The following is a 21,383-nucleotide window of genomic DNA, read 5'->3' on the forward strand; positions in this document are numbered from 1 at the left end:
TAGGTGTCTGCCACAAACGCCTAGGCGTTGTGAAGGGGTTGGGCGCTGTGGCGCCTCAAAAACATTGATGCACTCAAATAAAAATATTGTCTTTGGAGACAATTCAAAGGGGGATGCGATTGGTCTCGGTAAAGTTGCTATAACTCTTGAGCATTCAATTACAAATGTATTACAAGTTGATTCGTTGAGTTACAATTTATTGTCTATTTCTCAATTGTGTAAGATAGGCTACAATTGTCTCTTTGCGGATAAGGGCGTGGAAGTCTTTAGAAGAGATGATTCCTCTATTGTATTTATGGGTCAATTAAAGAACAAGCTTTACTTAGTTGATTTCAACAAAAGTAAAGCTAAGCTTGAGACTTGTTTAGTGGCAAAATCTAGCATGGGTTGGCTTTGGCATCACCGACTAACCCATGATGCAATGAGGAACTTGGCCAAACTTCTAAAAGATGAACACATACTTAGACTAACAAATGTTCACTTTGAGAAAGATCGGATTTGTAGCGCTTGTCAAGCTAGAAAGCAAGTTGGCGTACCTCACCCATCAAAGAGCATCATGACCACCAAGCAACCATTGGAGCTAATGCATATGGATCTCTTTGGACCGGTTGCCTACCTAAGTATCGGGGGTAGCAAATATGGTCTTGTTATTGTTGATGACTATTCCCGTTTCACTTGGGTATTTTTCTTGCATGACAAGTGCCAAGTTCAAGAGAAGGTGAAGATATTTGTTAGAAGAGCTCAAAAGGAGTTCGGTCTTCCCATCAAGAAAGTGAGACGTGATAATGTGACCGAATTCAAGAATACTCTAGTTGAGGAGTTTCTTGATGAAGAGGGCATCAAGCATGAGTTTTCAACTCCATACACCCCTCAACAAAATGGTGTAGTAGAGAGAAAGAATCATACACTTATTGACATGGCAAGGACAATGCTAGATGAGTACAAGACGCCGGACATCTTTTGGTGTGACGCCGTCAACATCGCTTGCCATGCCATCAACCGCCTCTACCTACACAAGAAGTTGAAGAAAACTTCATATGAGCTTCTAACCGGTAACAAGCCTAAGGTGTCTTACTTTAGAGTGTTTGGGTGCAAATGTTTCATACTTAACAAGAAACTCAAAATCTCTAAGTTTGCATCTAAAGTTGATGAAGGTTTTCTTCTTGGTTATGGATCAAATGAACATGCCTACCGTGTCTTCAACAAAACCTCTGGGAGAGTTGAGATTACGGTAGACATGACATTTGATGAATCTAATGGCTCTCAAGTGGAGCAAGTTGATTCAAGTGTTGTAGGAAAGGAGGATCCACCATGTGAAGCAATCAAGCAATTGGCTATTGGTGATATTAGACCACAAGAAGATGAAGTCATTGAAGTGGTGGTTCCTCAAGTTGCTGCTGCACCTATTTTCACTTACGTGCCTGATGCTACACTGCAGCAAACACCTATTGCAACTCCTACACGTGGCAGTGCCGCACTTGAGGGTGACAGTGCTGCACCTACACAGTCAGCAGCAGCTGATTTGACTCTAGCTCGTGGACAAAACCTACAACCCATATTTGAGCAAGATAATGATAAAGATCCAGAAGATGAACAAGAGGCCATTGAGTATCCAAGGCTAAGGCAAACAATACAACGGGATCATCCCATTGATAACATTCTTGGTAGTCTTCGAAAGGGGGTAACAACTCGTTCATATTTAGCAAACTTTTGTCAATATTACTCGTTTCTTTCCTCTTTGGAGCCTCTTAAGGCAGAACAAGTACTTGGAGACCCATATTGGGTGATGGACATGCAAGAAGAGCTCAATAACTTTGAAACAAACCAAGTGTGGACTTTGGTGAAATGACCCAATACCAATGTCATTAGCACCAAGTCGGTCTTCCGCAACAAGCAAGATGAGAATGGAGTGGTGACAAGGAACAATGCAAGGTTGGTTCCTCAAGGTTTCACTTAAGTTGAGGGCTTGGACTTTGAAGAAACATATACACCGGTGGCAAGACTTGAAGCAATTCGAATGCTTCTAGCCTATGCCGCTCATCACGACTTCAAGCTATATTAAATGGATGTGAAGAGTGTATTTCTCAACGGTCCTATTCAAGAACTTGTCTATGTTGAGCAACCACCGGTCTTTGAAAATCACAAGTTTCCCAACCATGTCTACAAACTCCAAAAGGCTCTCTATGGGCTTAAGCAAGCACCAAGAGCATGGCATGAATGCCTTAAGGAATTCTTGCTTAAACAAGGCTTTGAAATAGGCAAAGTTGATCCTACCATTTTCACTCATAAAGTTGGCAAAGATATATTTGTGTGCCAAATATATGTTGATGACATAATATTTTGTAGTCTTAATCATTCTTTTTGTGAGAAATTTAGTAGGATTATGACCAAGAGATTTGAGATGTCTATGATGGGTGAATTGAAGTTCTTCCTTGGATTTCAAATCAAGCAAGTGAAGGATGGAACTTTTATTAGCCAAACGAAGTACACCCATGATATGCTCAAGAAGTTTGACATGGTGAATGCCAAGCCTATCAAAACTCCCATGCCAACCAATGGAATCTAGATCTCAATGATGAAGGGAAAGCCATGGATACTAAGGTATATCGCTCCATGATCGGCTCTCTACTTTATTTATGCGCATCTAGGCCCAATATTATGCTTAGTGTGTGTATGTGTGCTAGATTTCAAGCTAACTCGAAAGAGTGTCACTTAGTGGCCGTTAAGAGAATCTTGGGATATTTAGTACACACTCCTAACCTTGGCTTGTGGTATCCTAAGGGCTTTAGGTTTGATCTACTTGGGTGTTTGGATTCCGATTACGCCGGTTGCAAAGTAGATCGAAAAAACACTTCGGGGACATGTCAATTCCTTGGATGGTCCCTAGTGTCTTGGAGTTCTAAAAAGCAAAATTGTGTAGCCCTTTCCATCACCGAGTCTGAGTATGTTGCAGCCGGTGCATGTTGTGCTCAAGTACTTTGGATGAGGCAAACCCTTCAAGATTTTGGATGTCACTTCACTAAAATCCTACTCTTGTGTGACAACAAAAGTGCCATAAAGTTAGCCAACAATCCCATAAGCCACTCAAGAACTAAGCACATAGACATCCGACATCATTTCTTGAGAGACCACAAAGCCAAAGGAGATATCGAGATTCGCCATGTGAGCACCGAAAAGCAACTAGCCTATATCTTCACTAAGCCTCTTGATGAGTCAAGGTTTTGTGCTTTATGTAGTGAGCTAAATATACTTGATTCTCATAATGTGGTTTGAACTATAGTACACCTTGATTGATGAACTAGCATGGATAGGAGAAATGAATTGCAAAAGTTTAAATATTGTGCTTAAAATGTTTATCATAAGAAACAAGTGCATTATGATTATTGTTTGTATTGATTATTTGTTGCTGATCATAGTGTGCTTGAGATATGTGTCCATATCCTATATATATAGGTATTTAGTTAGTAGCTAAATTTTTTGTACTGGGGAGTGCGGCTGTGTCGTGCCTGCCCTGCGGCAGTGCCACACTGAGGCAGTGCCACGTGTGGTGAGCGGCAGTGCTGCACTTTGAATTCCAACTGGAATTCGACCCAAAAACTATAGTTACTGTGGGGGCCCATCTTACCTCTCTACTTCACCTGGCCCCTAGGGTAACTTCTCTTCTCCCTTATTCACCACCACAGCCGTCGCCTCTTCTTTCCTGCACGCACGCACGTAGCAGCCACCATCGCCGCTCTATCCAGCGCCGCGCCACCGCCTCTAGCACTGTCACGGCTTGCTGGTGCTCTTCCTCATCGTCACCAGCAACAATCGAAGTTCATGGATAGAACCATTCTCTTCCTTTCCTCCTCAATCCGCGTAAATCAAGGTGAAACCCTAACCTAGTCTCGATCTATGCCATGGAGCTCTATCTTTGTTGAATGATGGTTTCTATTGACTGCATGATTTGGGTAGAAACTAGTTTGATGAATGAATTAAATCAAAACAAAGATTCATTGGTTGAGCCTCTTATGTACCAGCGACAGTGCCGCATGTTGGGTGCGGCAGTGCTGCACTCAACAGAATGAATATGTAAATGCAGATGTTATTCCATCGATGACTCTTTGTTTTGGTTGGATTTGTGCACCAGATGTATTTCTATCTTAAACATGTAGCTACTTTACCTATATTGTAGACAACTCATATATCTGTTTAGGTCTACTCATTCTGAGATTGTCTAGTGGTTTAAGAGAATGGTTGAGAAGAAATGAATCATGGGAGAAGTGAAGCACTAGGTGCGGCAGTGCCGCTCCTAGGGTGTGGCAGTGTCATACCCTCTGACCAGATTGGTTTATGGTGCTTTCCTAACCTAAGATTTGAATCATCTCATCTATCCAGAGTATTTTACAAGTGTTCTTCTATACCCCTTATGTATAGTTTCTCATTTGGACATATATTTGTTTGCATAGATGGTCTCTAGAGGTGATGATGATCGGAGGGGGAAGAGGAAGATGACTGAGCCTCAGGATAAGCAGATGCCTCGTCATGGTCGTGGTAGGACCATAGGGGGCAGCAGCAGTGTAGCAGACAGAGATGTTGCCAGAGACAGGGGGAGGAGAGATCAGATGATCTAGGATGAGGAGAACCTAGAGAGGACTGGCTGCACCATTCCTCCAGGTGCTTGCCTAGATACTCCACCTTATCTTGAGGAGTTTGATAGGAGCTACATCAGAGAGTATTCTAAGGATGTAGTTATGAGGCGTCCTATTAACCCACGTCATCATCCCGTGCTCAATTATGTGGGAAAGCTAAAGATGGTGGAAGAAGCACGGGAAAACAATCCCTATGAGCAACCAAAGGATTTGGGGATTGACTATAGGTTTTGGAATGAGTTTCTTTCCAACTTCTATGCATCTGTGAACTTCAACTCCAAGAAATCCAAGGTTGGCAAGATGCAGTATGTTGATTGGGAGGAGATGAAGGGAAAGAATGAGCCTGAGTTCAATAAGGTGATCAAGGCTTATGAGTTGTTTGGCCTCACTAATATTATGAGCTTTAGATATAATTGGAATGAAGAAGTGCTAGCCTAGTTCCATGCCACTTTCTTCTATAGCATCTACACTGATGAGATTCACTGGACGACTGAGGGATGGCATTATAGAGTTGATTTTGTGACTTTCAGCCGGATCCTTGGTTTTGGAGAGGAGGAGTGGGGTTTCACTTACATTCATGATGAGGCTAGAGCTGAGATCCGTGATATTGCCTATATGTGGATTGATAGAAGAAGTGCAGATAGGAAAGTTAGTGGCCTGAAGAGCTATTATTACATTCTGAACAATTTGATCAGGCACACTATCAATCCCAAGGATAGATCAGCTTTTGATCTTAATGGATATGTGAGGAATGTGCTTACTAGATTTGCTCCTGGAGGTGACAAGTTTAATGTCCCTCGCTTCATGTGGCGTGAGCTGAGGAACGCCATGGAGGATGGGAGAAAGGGGATACCCTATGCCCCCTATCTCATGTTTATGATTGAGAGGGTCACTGGCTATAGATTTGAGAAAGATGGTCATCACACCGTCTACAAGATTGAGAAGACCCAAGAAGCAGGTGCTAGCAGGGCAGTGAGATGATCTCCATCAGTTGTGGACGTGTCTGAGTTGTCCCGCTCTAGGCCTTGCAAGGAAAAGAAGATGGAGAAGTTTAGGAAGTGGATCAAGGCTATTTTCACCACATGCACCTATGCAGTGAGGACCACATATCAGGACTAGTTGGAGAACCATGAAGCCAACCGAGAGGCTAGAGAGCATGTAGGGCTGCCACCTCTTTCTCTAGTTCAGTCACTACCAAGGTTTGATGACCTCCCTAGCCTTTCTGAGACTGATTCAGTGGATGATGATGATGATGAGGAGGAGCAGGAGCAGCCAGAGTTTGATCCTCACATGAGTTTGAGGTCCACCTTGCAGTCCATGAGGAGGAGCACCAGGCGTGAGCGCCACACTTCGACCACTCATCGCCAAGGGAGGGCGGTGGTGTCTTATTCTTCCTCCTCCTCCGACGATGACAATGATGATGGTGGAGAGGAGGACGTTGAAGGTGCTAGTGGAGCTACTGGTGGGGATGATGTTGATTGGGACACCATCCAAGAGGATGAGGAGTGAGTGTTGGTTTTTCTTCTTTTCTTCTCTTTTTGGTGCTTTATGCCAAGGGGGGGGGAATTAGAGGGGTCAACAACTTTTTCAATGCCATGGAGAGAAGGTTGCTGCAGCTAGAGTCATGTTCGTATTCGTTTAGAGTAGTCTTCGTTTGGTGAGAGTTTGAGAGTCCATTAGAAACTCTATTTATGTAATAATGCTACTTAAGTACTTTATATATGTGTAGGATATGGACATATATTAATCTATGATGCCGCTTGTGATACAATTGTGCTAGAATATATATCTTTATATGTATCACATGCTGTGTGGTGTCTATTCTGATCTGTGCTATTACAACAAGTGTGGTAGTGCCGCACTCTGGTGCGGCAGTGCTACACCCAGCTGTAACAACAAAACATGTTGTGCATAAACTATCATTCGCATCATGTTTTACATACCTGACATAGTATACATCACCCCACAGGAGCATGGATGTAGGAGGAGCCCCATCACTTTCACTAAAATATGAATCCTAGCTTCTTATGCCAATTTGAGAATTTAATTCTCTATTCACACATTTTGGGGGAGGCTCTACACCCATGGCTCAAAAAATCTCAGTATTTATTTCATATCTTCCGTAAGCTCTAATTGAGTTGTCATCAATCACCAAAAAGGGGGAGATTGAAAGTACAATCAAGCCCTAATTATGGGTTTTGGTGATAATGACCACACAATTAGAGAACTAATAAGATTTATCGAGATGACAAGCAGGGAATTTATATTCGAGGATGCTACATAAAACGGAGGAGCCTCCAATTACAAATGTTGATGGCTTCAAACTCAAAGATGGTTTAAATTCTTTTATATTTTGAATTTGAGTATAGGAAAAGTCATACTATAAAGGGGGACACAATACTTAAGCTAACATATGCTATCAAGTGCTCAAACATACATATGCATCCTTAGATTCACAGCCAAGACAGCCTAAACTTCACTCTTATCCTTGTTGTCTTGACTGGCGCGGCACTACCGCACTTGAAGAGAGGCACTGCCGTAGTGCGACACTGCCACACTTAAGTGACTATTAGGGCTGAGGGGGTATTTATACCCATCCTCTTCCTCCCCAATGGCTATCTTCTTCCTTCTGCTCATTCCAGCTCGTCCAAAATAGAAAAGAAGCTCTCTCTCTCTCTCTCTCTCTCTCCCTCCATTAGTGACCTTAAGCCCTCAAGCAAATCCATTGATTTCCCCATCAATCATTGAGAGAAAAGGGTCCAAAACTCGATTAGAGAGCAGCTCCATTGATTCCTCAACTCAAAAGAGCACTTGGTTCATGTTTTGGCCAGTGGTTGTGTTTGTTACTCTTAGAGCTTGGCTCCTAGCCGGCTAGAGCGTCGTCCGTGGAGCTTGCCAACTTGTGTGGTAGCCCCAGGAGGTTTGTAATCATCTCTTGAAGCTAGTAAACTCACCCCTCATCTCAAGAGTTAAGTCTCTTGACTTGAGAACGAGGAAGGATTGAAAAGCCCTAAGCCTTAGTGGCTAACCTCAACAACGTGGACGTAGGCAAGCCTTGGTGGCAAGCCGAACCACGGGATAAGTCATTGTGTCTCTTGTGCTTGATTTACATTACTTCTATGTCATATTATTGTTGAGATGATTTCTAGGGTTTCTAGTCGATCTACTTGTGTGTGGTGTTTCTACTACTTCTAGCTCTCGATCTGTGACTATTATACCTGCAGTAAGCTGAGAAATTTCTCCGATCTAAGTTTCTGTTCACTAATTTTGAACTGTGACTCAAAATTATCTGCATGTGCGGTAGTGCCGCTGTTCTGGCCTGGCAGTGCCGTAGTCCGATAGTGTCGCCCGCCAGAGCGGTAGTGTCGCATGGTGAAATTGATAAAAGTTTGAGTGTTTGTTTTGACAGACCTATTCACCTCCCCTCTAGGCCAACTAGAGATCCTACAAACATCCCACGCCCCCTTTCCCCGTTGCGCCGCCATCCCCATGTCGTGCCCTGTTGCCAAGCTCAAACTGCCACGACGAGATGGAGGAAAGGGAAGGTAAGGGAGGGAAGGGAGAGGACGAGGTGCGCCGTGCGAGGTAGGAGCCGAAGCCCTATGGCAGGACGTTGTCCGCCAGTCACCGGCGCCATTGCAACATGTGGAACACCCGATCTACTTTTGAAACATCCAGATACAACATTTACATCATATGTCTAAAGACAGATGAAACATTTGAAACATGCGTCTGAAACACTTGCAAAACACACCTAAAAAAACTTGAAAACCATTGTAAAACATACGCAACATCCAAATAAAACACTTGCAATATATTATGATACATATGCAACATTCAGATAAAACACACTTGCAACATACGTCAAAAAAACAGATGAAATATTGGAAACAGACCTTTGCAACATATGTGTACAACCATTGCAACATCCCGCTCTACTTTTGCAACATCCATACGAAACACTTACAACATACCACTGAAACATCTAAAACACTTGAAACATATGTTTGCAACATGCGGTGTCAGTGCAACATCATCTTACTGCTTGGGAGATGGAGGATCGTCGGTGTGTGGAGTTCACCGGTGTAGAGCTCGCCGATAGCGCGGAGATCGCTGCCCCAGTAGAGAAGGTTGCGGCAACCTCCGGTGGAGAGAGAGAGAGCCGGGGGAAGGCCTACTTGTCACTGCTCCTGACACGAGTGTCGTCGGAAAGGTACAGAAGCGACCGGGTGGGCGCAATGCAGAGCGGAAGCCATGCGACTGATGATGAGAGCGATGGAGAGGGAGGAAGGCGGGCGGCAGCGCTCGAGCGTGGTGGAGAGGAAAGATGGTGGTCGGGCCGCGAGTGGAGGAGCACAATGGCGATTCGAGAGGAAAGTGAAGAGAGGAGTTTTTTCATTAAGCAACGCGAGATGGCGTTCGGGCGAGTGGCAGTGTTGGGCCGTTCGGGCGGCGTCGAGGTCCATCAACGCAAGCGTCTGGATGACCGGACGCCCTATAAAATATCTAATATTAAAAATATATAATTTTACTTTTTTATCTCTCACTTTTCTTCACGTTAGTTCTCTCACTCTTATCCTTCTCGCTTGGAGTTACATTAGCACTGCATCACTCGTGTCATGGCCTGATTCCTTGTGTCACGGCTTGTGTAGCTTGCCTCTCCCTTTTTATGAACTCACTGAGTTTGGAGCTATATTTCCTTAATGTGACGTGATCCTTTGATATATAATAGGGGTGGGTGATTTTATCTCAACAGAAAAACCTTTTCTAAATAAGATTTGCAAGTTTGGCACAAGATTGGACGAATTCCCATCGATCTAAAGATGTATCGAACTCGGACGGTCAGAATAGGCTCAAGCTGGTTTACACAGCCTGCGGCTCCAATCTAGCCAAAATCGGTCTAAGCTAGACTGGAAAACCAGTCTTTCTCCGTTGTTGCACAGTACTCTCTCTCTGTCTTTTTAGTTATCATTCTCGTTTCTCGAGAAATTAAATATACTTAACTTTAATTAAATATATAAAATAAAATATTAATATTTATAGTACATAATTAGTATCAATAGACAGATAGTTAAATCTATTTTTATAATAAATTTATTTGAAGATATAAATGTTGTTTATATTTTTTAGAAACTTAGTTAATTTAAGAAAGTTTGACTCCCACGGTGACATTTAAATAGGGACGGATGGAGTAAGGCCTAAACCGGCTTGGCCCAATCATATTTTGTTTCAACGGACTCAAACGTCTCTACAGAGGCTCATAAAGAAATCAAGAACTATATAAAATCATATAGGGCTATCTAGTCTAAAATGTGTCCAGGTTTAGGGCTTATTTGAAAGCAGGAATTTTACAGGATTTGTGTAGGAATTTTATAAGAATTAGTTTAATTTCATAGAAAAAACACATAAACAGAGAAAAAAAAATCATGTGTTCCAAACCGCGCCTCAGGACTTTGAGCATGTTTGGTTCCCAGCCATCACGCACCAGCACCACCGCCACCCCAAGGCTTACACTTTTGTTCTTGCTGTTGTTTGGTTGGTGATTCAGCTTAGGGCTTTTATAGTGTACAATTTCTGCTCGGCTGTGGCACCTAATTTTGCCGCCCCAAGTATGGCGCCGCCATAGACGAAGTATGGCACAACGCGGCCAGGAAACAAGCATGCCCTTTGTCACACAAGTAGCAAATCTGCTACATAAGAAATATATAGAGGGAACAGGGATGGCTGGATCAGAATTGTTTTCTTTCCTTGAACACAAGTACAACCACGAAGCTCTGGGAGACAAAAGGAGGAATAGACACACAAGGCACACTTTCTATGAGTTGTCATCACAGGACAGGCAGACAGGCAGTCAAGTAAACGCAATAGGAACACAGGCATGCAGCAACGCAGAGAAAGGAGCTTTATTCATTCGTTAGAAATAGCACTTATGCTTCACAGGGAAGATGGAATCAGCTTACTCATCTGTATAGTCCACTGGTACAACAAAGTTGAGTCTAACCAAAAGGATCCATAACTTATGATGGCCCAAGCAAGAATCAGAGTATCTTCTTACAGAGAGATTGGGAAAGAAAAAAAAAAACGCCCATTTCTGCAGTTGCTTCTTTTTTTCAACTCAGGAAACGAGCTGAGATATTGTACAACCAAGGAAAATCCAGAAGACACAAACCATCCAGGTTTGGAAGTCAAAGGAAGGGGGTCAGCAGACAAGGAGATGCTACCCCAAGAATTCGTGTTTTCAGCTGACTTTGCTTCCCTAAAAATTTTCGTCGCCATCTCAGTTTGTCCATGATGCGGACCGCCTCAAAACGGGCTTCAACATCGCCTTATCCTCTTCCAGGGAGATCATGCCAAGATGTGAAGGGTCTTCCAACATCATCTTGGCGACCAAATACCCCGCGATGGACCAAGTCTGGAATTTCCTTGCCTGCTTGCCGACATAACGACCAAGCTTCCCATCATAGTACTCAGGCCAGCCATCCTTCAACAGCCTCCTCTCTGCTAGGTCAATTGCTCTTCTTGCAATTTGCGGCCGTCCAGTTTTGATGCAGGCTGCAGTCAGCAGCCACAGAAGTACTGCAGAAAGATGAACAAAAATATGAAAACGATGTGTGAAAATAGCTCGTATTGTTCAGGTTCCTTGGACTAAGAACAATGAATAGATACATGTCATGTTATGAATTTCTACTAGAAAGATAAGAAATTAGGAACATCGTTGAACAGATAAGAACCAAAAGTATTCTGCCTTCTGTGGTACAGATTAGGATAATTCCGTAGGCATATGAAATTTGAGCAAAGGTAAGGCATCGGACATTCAATAAAAAAGAGGACATGCTCTTCTTGGCACTAAAAAGGAATCATTTAAACTCAGAATGTAAAATGTCTGGAAATATGAATGTATGGATTATGGAACCAGTATATACTTAATTTATCATCCCCATTGTTTATTGTAGTTCAGTGTCTGCAGAAAGAGAACAGAACAATCTAAGTGAAGCTCACTAACCTGGCCACGATCCTCCATTGTGATAACTCCATCTAGTATTTTTTGGATCACAGCCTGTCACAATTCGCCATTCATGGTTCTCAATAGCAGGATAACATATCTTCAGAGGCATTTCACCGATAAGCTCTTCCCAACGCTCCTCAATAAGATCCATTATAGCGACAGATTGCTCAGGTGTTGCAAGAGAAGAAAGTATAGCAATCATGTTTCCAAGTGCAAACCATCGGAAGTCCATCCTGGCAGGACTAACATTACCAACGAAAAAACCACCCTGACAAGGCATAAATTCAAATAGCCAGTCCGGAATTGAATCAGGAATAACATTGAATTTGTTGACGGCTGTGTGGGAATATTCTTCTGTCTTGTAACGATAAATGTCATTTAGCTGTTGGAAATCGAGCCAAAAATAACTTCGCATGTGATAACTTAAAGCGTGGAGGCGGGTAGCAATCTTCTCCACAAACTCCTTCCCTTCATTATCATGCTTAAGCATTTGAAGAGCACACCTTAGTGCCATAAAGAAAAGGGCTTGAATCTCAATAGGGTAGCCATATACACCCTACAAGTAAGAATGACAATAAGAACAAACATAAGCTCAGTTAGAAATCAAATAGCATTTCAAACTAAGAAATTTAACAATTACATTCACAAGTAACTAGAGATTGGCATGCATATGTTCAAAGCCAACAACAAAGGAGGATGGATAAGATTAATAGATATTGCTCAAGAAAGATTTGTTGTGGAATGAAAGCTACTCTATTTTCCATATTTCAATTCTTAACTAGCAAGGGAAAAAATACAAACGAGTTGCATATGACAGAATGAGACAAGTAGCAGGATTCAAATACAGTTGTGTTTATGGGGTTGGATGAGGTGATTGTCCACAAAAATGCATAATTGTATAACCATCAACAAATATAGGAGACAGTCTTCATGTATCTCTGCAATGTAAGGTTGAAGATGCGACAGCAGAACGTGGTTCTACCAACAGTTAAAAGTCCGTCATATATTAATCTGAATTTATCATCTGTTGTAGCCAAGTTCACACTCAAAGATAAGTAGAGATATTTGGTGATATTTTCAATAGAAAATTACTAACTTTAGTTATTTTTTGGGAACTCTAGTATGATACATGTTAAACGAAAATAGAAGCAACACCAAGTTGAAATCATTAAAGTATGATGAAGGCTAATTCACAACATGTCATTACTTTATTGGACAACTGAATTACGAGCTCCACTACAGAGAACAAACAAACAAACATCAACCTGAACTAGCCATAAAATAGTGTTTCCACAATGTCAGATTTTAGCCATATCCATTGGTTATTTATAGTCTTCTACTTAATATTATGATGCACAGCTCTACAGCGAGTTTGAGAGAGAAAAAATGGATATTTATGTTAGGAGCACGGGACACAGGAAGCATGCATATCAGACCTTAAGTTTCAGAAATATCACTAGAGCAATGAATGTAACTACTATTACTTTGGAGACAAATGGGAGATCCTAAGTCCACAAGTTTCATCAGTGATGCTCTAGATACTTATTCTGTAATAAACTCCGTAATAGTAACGCTAAACATAAGCATGAGCATACTGAATGGTCAGAGCTTACCATTCTGCGATCTATCATACAGCAACCATCCGCACATAACAATGTCGGGAAGGTATCAAACCCCTCAGATAAGCACAGGCTGAGTATGAGCCTCATCCCTTTCTGGCACTCCGGTGTCTCTGCCAGCGTCATATCACCGGTGGTTTTTGTGTAGGCCCGGAGGAGTATGATCCACCAGAACCCAGAATCCACAGGCGCAACCCTCCCAATGGCGCTCTCCCCAAAATCAGCATGTAGGGTCTCGACCCCCTTCTTGGCGTCATGCATCACCTTGAAGCTAGCCGGCATGGCTCCCTCCCCAAGCTTGAACCGGTCGACTTTCTTCTCCCAGCCCTGCAGCAGCAGGGTCTTCAGAAGGAAGTTCTTGACGATATCGGGCTCGCCATTCATCAGAAACGCCAGCGCGCTTGGCACGAAATCCCTCACAAACACCTGCCCACCAAGTTACCCCAGATAAGATATATATAAGCGTCCGAATGACAAGCTCGGAATCAAAGCAATTTTCAGCTTCTGTCAAGAAAACAATAATCAATAATTTTCAGTAGAGGGAGCTATAAAATTGAAATGGAGTGACAGCCCACTTGGTCGTAGTTGAGGACTTCCTCGGACGCGTGGTCAACGGCGGCGACGGTGCCAAGGGGCTGGCCGCGGAAGAAGACGAGGGAGCGGCGGAGCGCCTCCCAGGCGTCGCCGACGATGGGGTGGGGCTCGAAGGAGTGCAGCGCGGAGGAGGCCGGCGTGCCGACGAGGGAGCGCAGGCCGCCCCCCGGCGAGTACATGCCGTCGAAGCCTCCCCTGCCGTAGCCGCCCGAGTGCGAGACGTCGCTGAGCGAGAGGTCGTCGAAGGAGCGCTGGCGCTCGACGTTGATCCGCGGCTTGCTGAGCAGCCGCGTGAGCTCGAAGTCGTCCGACTCCGACAGCGAGGTGTGCGACGCCGACCGCCGCATCCCGCCGCCGACAGCCAGCTCCATGGCGTGTGTCCGCGCGTCTTCCCTCGCCTCCTCCTCCCCTTTGGGTCTCACCAAACTTGCGCCCGGCCGGCTCCGCCTCCGAGCTCCCGCCCAGATCTGGCCCGGGCGCCGGCGAGCGAGCGAGCGAGAGATCTGGGCGCTGACGCGACCGAGGGAGGAGGGAAGGGCGACCAAGCAGAGCAGAGCAGCAGGCGCGAGCAAGACACGGCCGCGCGAATCTCGATGCGAGTAGCGACGACGACGACGGCAGGGTGGGGACTGGGAGGCGGAAAGAGGAAAAAAAAGATAAGATGGCTGGGAAGGCGTATTTATAGCAAACCGAGCGGAGGCGTCGCCGGCGCCGGAGCCGTGCGGCACCACGGCGTCTTATAGGCTATAGCGGACCACGGTGGGTGGGGGGCCCTCGCGTCGGCGATGGTGGGTGCACGGTAGCTGCGTTCCTGGCGGGTTTTGGTGCGTCCAACCAAGCAGCTAGCGGGTGCAGCTGCTGCACGGGGGGTTGGTGGGAGGGTGGGGAGGACGTGGCGCCGACGGGCAGGGCGACCGGCCAACGGTGGCGAGCTGCCCGGCGATTTGGGGGAAGCCGGCGAGGCCGCCGCGGCAGCCGCCGTCGGGACCTCGTGGGATCTGCTTGGGTCATTTTTGGCTAGTGATCAGCCTAACCCTCGCTCCTCTTCAGCCTGATTGAGACATTGATCGATTGATGTGCCTAAGGATATGCTTAACTTTGGAGTGTTTTTGGTGGTATGCGTGGCCGCGATGGCAAGCCTATCGTTTCCTTGGAGTAGGCGTACTGTTCATCATCATCGAATCTTCCATTTAGAACTTATTCCGATAAGCAATATTTTTTCCAAAGATATCAACGACTATAGAGGAGACATTTCATATTCTTACGAAATACTTATAAGCATAAAGCACCTATATGTATGTATAGATTTAGTTCAATCTCATTTAAAATCATAGTCCCTCCATCTAATGACGATCAGCATGTAACCAACAAATGGAATAGGATTGATCAGCACGTATCGGTTCAAATGTGTGGTCTGTCTTAAAAAAAATGTCTCATCAATTCGTGTGGTAATGCAAAGTAAATGTGTCGTAGCATATCACATATCTTCTATACTCTTACTTATCCACCGTGAATAATTTGGATGGCACGTGTTAGGATGCCGAGAGACGAATGGTTTACGAAAATGATAGTTTTTTTTTCTACATAAAGATGTGGCTATGATTAATTTATAATGGAGGGGTATTTTTGAAACTAATATGGATTCAAAAATCAAGATTGTAAAATTGATAGCACTAGTCAAAGATTTAGCTTTTGTCTAAGGCAAAACTATGGCGATGATTAATTTAAAATATAATGGAGGGGTATTTTCGAAACTAATATGGATTCAAAAATCAAGATTGTAAAATTGATAGCACTAGTCAAAAGATTTAGCTTTTCTCTAAGCCAAAACTAAAGCATTTTGCGGTTGGTGATGGATGAAGGGCACCCGCGTCACGACCATGCGCCGTTAAATCCTAAAATAAATCCAGAAAAATACGAGCACTCGTGCTAAGTGGAAGACTTGAACTTGGGCTTAGAGAAAAGCTCTAATGTGAGAGGAACCCAACCGACTCATATATGATCAGTTCGCAACAAGTGGTCTAAAGTTAACTCTAAACTTTAGCCCATCTCACATTAGAGCTTTAGACCTCAAAAGTGAGCTAAAGTGCTCTAAAATTTTTAGAGCTTAGTTTAGAGGAAGGAATCCAAACATGCTCTAAAACATTTTATGATTGGTGATGAATAAAGGGCACGCGGCGGGACAATGCGGTTGGGACACACGGATGGTGGACGTTGGGACGCTAAGATGTAAATGGCTACATGAATGATATGATAGTTTCCTATTTGTGCCATGGCGATGATCAATTTTAGATGGAGGGGTATTTTTAGAGATTAATAATGGTGGCTTCAAAAAATTCAGATAGTAAAATTGATAGTTGCAGTCAAAGATTTGGCTTTTGTCTAAAGTATATAAAAATAAAGCAATTTGCATAACGTAACTTTCAGATGACGGGGGGTCACGGAAGCAAAGATCCTTAAGCAATCGTCCATGTGGTGATAGTCTCCCGGGAACATGCACGATGCCTTGAAATGTTGTGGTCCTGTAGCTATCAGTAGCCGCTATGACAGCTACGCATGGAATTCACCATGTCATGGGTACACTCACCAGAAAAGAAAACGTACTTGTGTTGTAATATAATATAACAATAATAATGTAATAATAGTGTATACAATTTAAAAGGGAAGTTGGATTAGGCAACAATCAATTCATTTGGTACAACGGTGTCGGTACTTGATCACAAGTTTCATGAGTGCGCAACTGTACATTTTTTCTTTTCTGTTAAAATCACAGCTCCTTTTGACTTTTATGGCTTTGTTCGCTTATTTTATAATATATTTTTTTCAGCTTGTTTTTTCAGCCGGAACAGTGTTTTTCTCTCACAATAAATCAGTCAAAACAGTATTTTGGTTTATTTTTTCAACAAAACGAACGGGGCCACCAGTCTACCACAGGAAGCCACCAAAAGTAATATTCTTTTTTTCAAATAAAAAGTAGTTATTCAAGTAAGATTAACACGCTAGCTATTTCATGGAAAAGGTGTATGTCCTTACTTAAAAGAACAATGGTATTCACGTTGGGTTCCTTACCGTGGAATATGTCCACATTAGTTAAGCCTTTAGAGGGCTTTGTATTTTCATAAATTTATTTTAAGATTTAACGACCATATTCTTTTAGTGATATGTGATATGTCCGTCGATAGTGAAGCACTTGTAGTGACTTCATAAGATTTATCGGTCCAGCTAATAAGTCTCTTGGAGGTGCTCATAGGAATAGGTTTGCGGGGACGTCTTTATAGGGTGAGTGCTCATACCTATATGGGAACGTCGGGAGGATTTTGTAAAAAAAAGAACAATAATTCAACAAGCATCAGATAAGTAACCCATCCAACAAAGTTTGTACTTTGCTTGCACACGGTGTCATGAATTTTGTAATTGATGCAATGACGAGACTCACAAGTAATTATAATTTAATAAAACTTTAAGTAAACATGACTCAATTATGATGGCGCAAACAACTTGCATTGTGAGTACTTCCTCCATCTCAAAATAGATGTCATTCTCACTTTTCGAGAAGTCAAACATTTTTAGCTTTGACCAAATATATATTAAAAAATATTAATATTTATAATACATAATTAGTATCATTAGATAGATCGTTGAATATACTTTCATAATAAATTTATTTGGAGATATAAATGTTGTACGTATTTTTTATAAATCTAGTCAAAGTTGAGAAAGTTTGACCTACACACATTCCATAGCGTCTTCTATTTTAGAACAAAGGGAATACTTATTATGTGTGGCAGAACCGCTCGAAATAACGCATTTACTGAGGTGCTCATCTTCCACCAGACACTAAGCACCCCGAAAGCGAGCTACAACGGACGGTATCCGTTGGGCACACCCTAAGGGAGAGCCTGAAAGATCCATATTTTTCTCCAAAGATCCAATAATGAGAACGAGTTACAATACTTAATACATTTCATACATCCAGAGTCTTAGAAAAATTCATTATTACATTGCCAGTTGTCAAAGTACGGAATATTAAACAACGAAATAAAAAATAAACATCTAGCGATAATGAACAAGAATCCATCTGTGCCCACCAAAAGAATCCTCCACCCAATGGTACTTCTCAAGCATTATCTGCAACAGGGGTGAATAAACCCTTAGTACACAATGTACTCGTAAGACTTATCCGACTAGTGGAAATAATTTCCCAACTCCAAATGATATGATAAGGTTTATGGTTTGCTGGTTTTCTTTTTGCGGAAAGCAATATTAATAGTGGATCCTTATTTATATTTTTATTAATAGCCGTATTAATTTATTATCTAGCTATTCTATGTAAGCACATGTTCTACTTTCAAGCAAGAGTTGGCAATCAGTTCTATTTCATCACCTTCCATCTTTCAGTTCTTACTACGATGCTAGACCCAAAACAAGCTATACTAGATTGCCCCGTGATTCGCGAATCAATACCCTAGCTAGGTACCCCAAAAACACACGCCCCACTTGTACCCTAGGCATAAGCAGAACCAACCCATCACCCTCCTATCATGGGGTCCAGGTCCCCATCCAAACTTGGACTCTAAGCCCCCGCTCCTAAGTCCCAGACTTAGTACGATGCAAGGACCTCTACCATCCACACCTCCAATCAGTTGGTCCGGAAAGAGCCAAAACCCACGACAAGAGAGCAACAAATCTTCCCTACGCCAATACACAAGTACGTGCTCAGGATAATAAATCTATGACTTGCCTCGAGACTTATGCAACGGCCGGTCCATAACCAACACAGACAAGGAAAAAGTGTAACCAAGCTATGTCTTGTTGGCCGCAAGACACAACCTCTTACACTCACCAATACCCAAACCATATCCCTACCCGGTCACCCACTTTTTCTTTCCACCATTTATCATGAGTGATCATAATTATCACCTATTATGAGTAACGACAGGTTACTCACGCTACCGAAATCCTAAGCATAGCAGGTACTCGACCTATACTAGTAGGACTCATAGGTAGATATATTTATGTATGTAGTTTTCATAAAATACATGTAACGTAAATGCACATCATATATATTCAGTGATCATTAAAAATACGGGTATGCACCAGGGCTTACCTTAGGCAGGCGGTGGGTCAACAAAGTCAGCACCAAAAGGCTCCGGGGCTTCCTCCTGCACGAGGATCTCCTCCTCGTACTCCTCAATGACCTCCTCGTAATCCTATTCATCCACGGGCACGAACTCTACCAACTCGTGGTCTACATGCATGAAATGATGATGCAACACTTAGTAATACAGCAACCGCAACTCTTAAAATAAAGATACATCTATCAAGCTACTAAGCGAGTTCTACCGACTAAGGTACTAAGTTTCCTACTGTTAACACTAACAAGTATGAAGCATGACATATATTATCTTAGCAAACTAAAGGTATTCTTACTCTTAATACCGATTTACTCTATATATGATAGAACAAGGGTACTAGCTATTCTATTTATCAACCTACTCAAGTGCTACAAAAATTACAGTGAGTACATAATAATCTAATGATCCTACTGTAAAAATTTCAAGGCTAAAGCTATCATCAATTTGCCACAAAAATTCCTATAAATATTAATCTACATAATACTAAGCTCTCTAATTTGAATTTATAAACCTATCATTATCATAGCTAACTGTAAACTAACTACACTAACAGATAGATTGCATTTTTGTGAACTCAACAAATTTTGTTTCACTATTTTTGAACATCTATTGATTTACTATAATTTACCAAAGTTCAGCTCAAAACAAAATTGAATAAGCATTTATTACCTTACTAGAAAATGAAAAACTCAATTCTACCGCGTGGCCCAATGCGAGCGGCTTGGCCCAGTTTGGCGCAACGCGCACGCGTGCGCGACACACAGCATGGCCCACAGGGGCATGGCCTAGCCGCGACGACGGCCCACGACGGAGAGGCCCGCATGCGCCGTCATCATACAAAAACACCCTCGACCTTTCCGGTAAAAACGTGAGTACTAAGAGCACTATTCTGCCAGTCTATGATTACACAAAACAGTCCCTAGAATAACCTATCTTTGCAATGGCGATACCCTCGGGCACCCGCGCGCATACCGGCATGGCGACGCTGGCACTGTGCGGTTACGCCGGCCACACCAGCCCTTCCCCGCCCTAACTATGGAGCCGATGCCTACCTAGGCGTGAACGCGAAGCACTGGGCGAAGGAAGCGTGAGCTGGGATGCCACAGCAAGGCCAGACCACAGTGGCGGAGATCTTGCAACCATGGCGGTGGTGTTTCGGTGAGTTATAACAATGGCGGAGAAATTGGGGTAGCGAGTGAGCTCAAGGAACTCACCATGGAACCAATCGACGTGGTGGTTCGACCGGAGACGGCCTGAGCCGAGCTGGCCGTGTGCGCACGGACGGTGCGATGGCGCACGGTGGTGGCAAGGCTGTGTCAGGGGAGATACTAGTGGTGGTAGCGACTTGGCAAAGGTGCGTAGGGTGATTAGCAAGTGGAGACAAAGCTAGCGGTGCAAGGAATTGACACGAGCTGCACTGGATAGGGAGCTTGCTACTGTAACACCCTGGTGTTACATTGTATAGCTTTTCACTAACACACTGCATAAGCATCATATGTGTGTATACATGTTGGTATTATAGGGTATAAAGCAATTTTTGAAACATGAAGCGTTCATTTGAAACAGGAAACGAGATTACATTTCATGCCGCATGGTGTTACTTAGGGTTTTTAATGAATTTTTATTGAACGGAAATGCTATATGACGCGTATGTGAACGGTAATAAAGTTGGTAGTATAAACTTCATAGGTGACGGTGAAATACTTGCGGTTAAAAATGGGGTTCGCTAGCTAGTGTGTCAAGTAGCTTGAGAAAGGAATGCGACATGAAACCGTTCGAAGTTTACGTCATTTCTCGTAAGTTTGAAAATAGGTTGACGAAGCCATGTTCGACAATTTTTGTAGAACGATCAGGTTAAGAAGTGGTGAGATGTTTTGGCATGGTTGGCTAGCCCTAGGTACCCTTTTGAGTGTAGAACAACTGGTTTGGCGTTTGGAGCATCGGGTTTGAGTTTTTGAGCCACTTTAATAAGCATGTAGGTCACATATCTATGAACGGTGCCAGCGCTGGCCGCGATCACCCTGCTTGGCTTTCGGTGTTGCCACGCCAGTGCTCATCATCACCGTGTGTGCTGCCCTATGAGCGCACCACATGCGGGACATTGCACCGACCGTCCTCGCCACTAGAACTGCCCTACTGACCACGCCGCGTTGCTGCCTTGGCACGCCGCGCAAGCTCTCGCTCGCACCCTGCCACGCGGTCCCGCATCGCCGCACTGTGCTGCACCGTCGTCACGCCCGTACGCACTGCCCATGCGCATGGCCACGCTGTTGGCCAGGGTTCCTGCTGCTGCCCCCTAGCATGTGCTCACGCATGCATGCGCACTGCACCGGTGGGCCCTACTGCTCTACCCACCATCACGTCTGCTTTGTGCCGTTCTGGTGTCGCCGTTTGCTAG

At 43.5% G+C, this 21,383-nt stretch overlaps 1 protein-coding gene across 1 annotated transcript; it reads right to left on the reverse strand.

The window, feature by feature from the left end:
* Window positions 1-10,519: 10,519 nt before the first annotated feature.
* LOC136467120 (cytosolic invertase 1-like) lies at window positions 10,520-14,882 on the reverse strand. Its single transcript, XM_066465668.1, has 4 exons — window positions 13,832-14,882; window positions 13,251-13,682; window positions 11,635-12,193; window positions 10,520-11,207 (listed from the first exon to the last, which is right to left on the reverse strand). Exons 1-4 carry the CDS (start codon window positions 14,219-14,221, stop codon window positions 10,909-10,911), a joined length of 1,680 nt encoding a protein of 559 aa, XP_066321765.1. The 5' UTR covers window positions 14,222-14,882; the 3' UTR covers window positions 10,520-10,908.
* Window positions 14,883-21,383: the final 6,501 nt, after the last annotated feature.

Source organism: Miscanthus floridulus, chromosome 7 (genome assembly GCF_019320115.1).
Source record: "Miscanthus floridulus cultivar M001 chromosome 7, ASM1932011v1, whole genome shotgun sequence".
Taxonomy (NCBI): Eukaryota; Viridiplantae; Streptophyta; class Magnoliopsida; order Poales; family Poaceae; genus Miscanthus; species Miscanthus floridulus.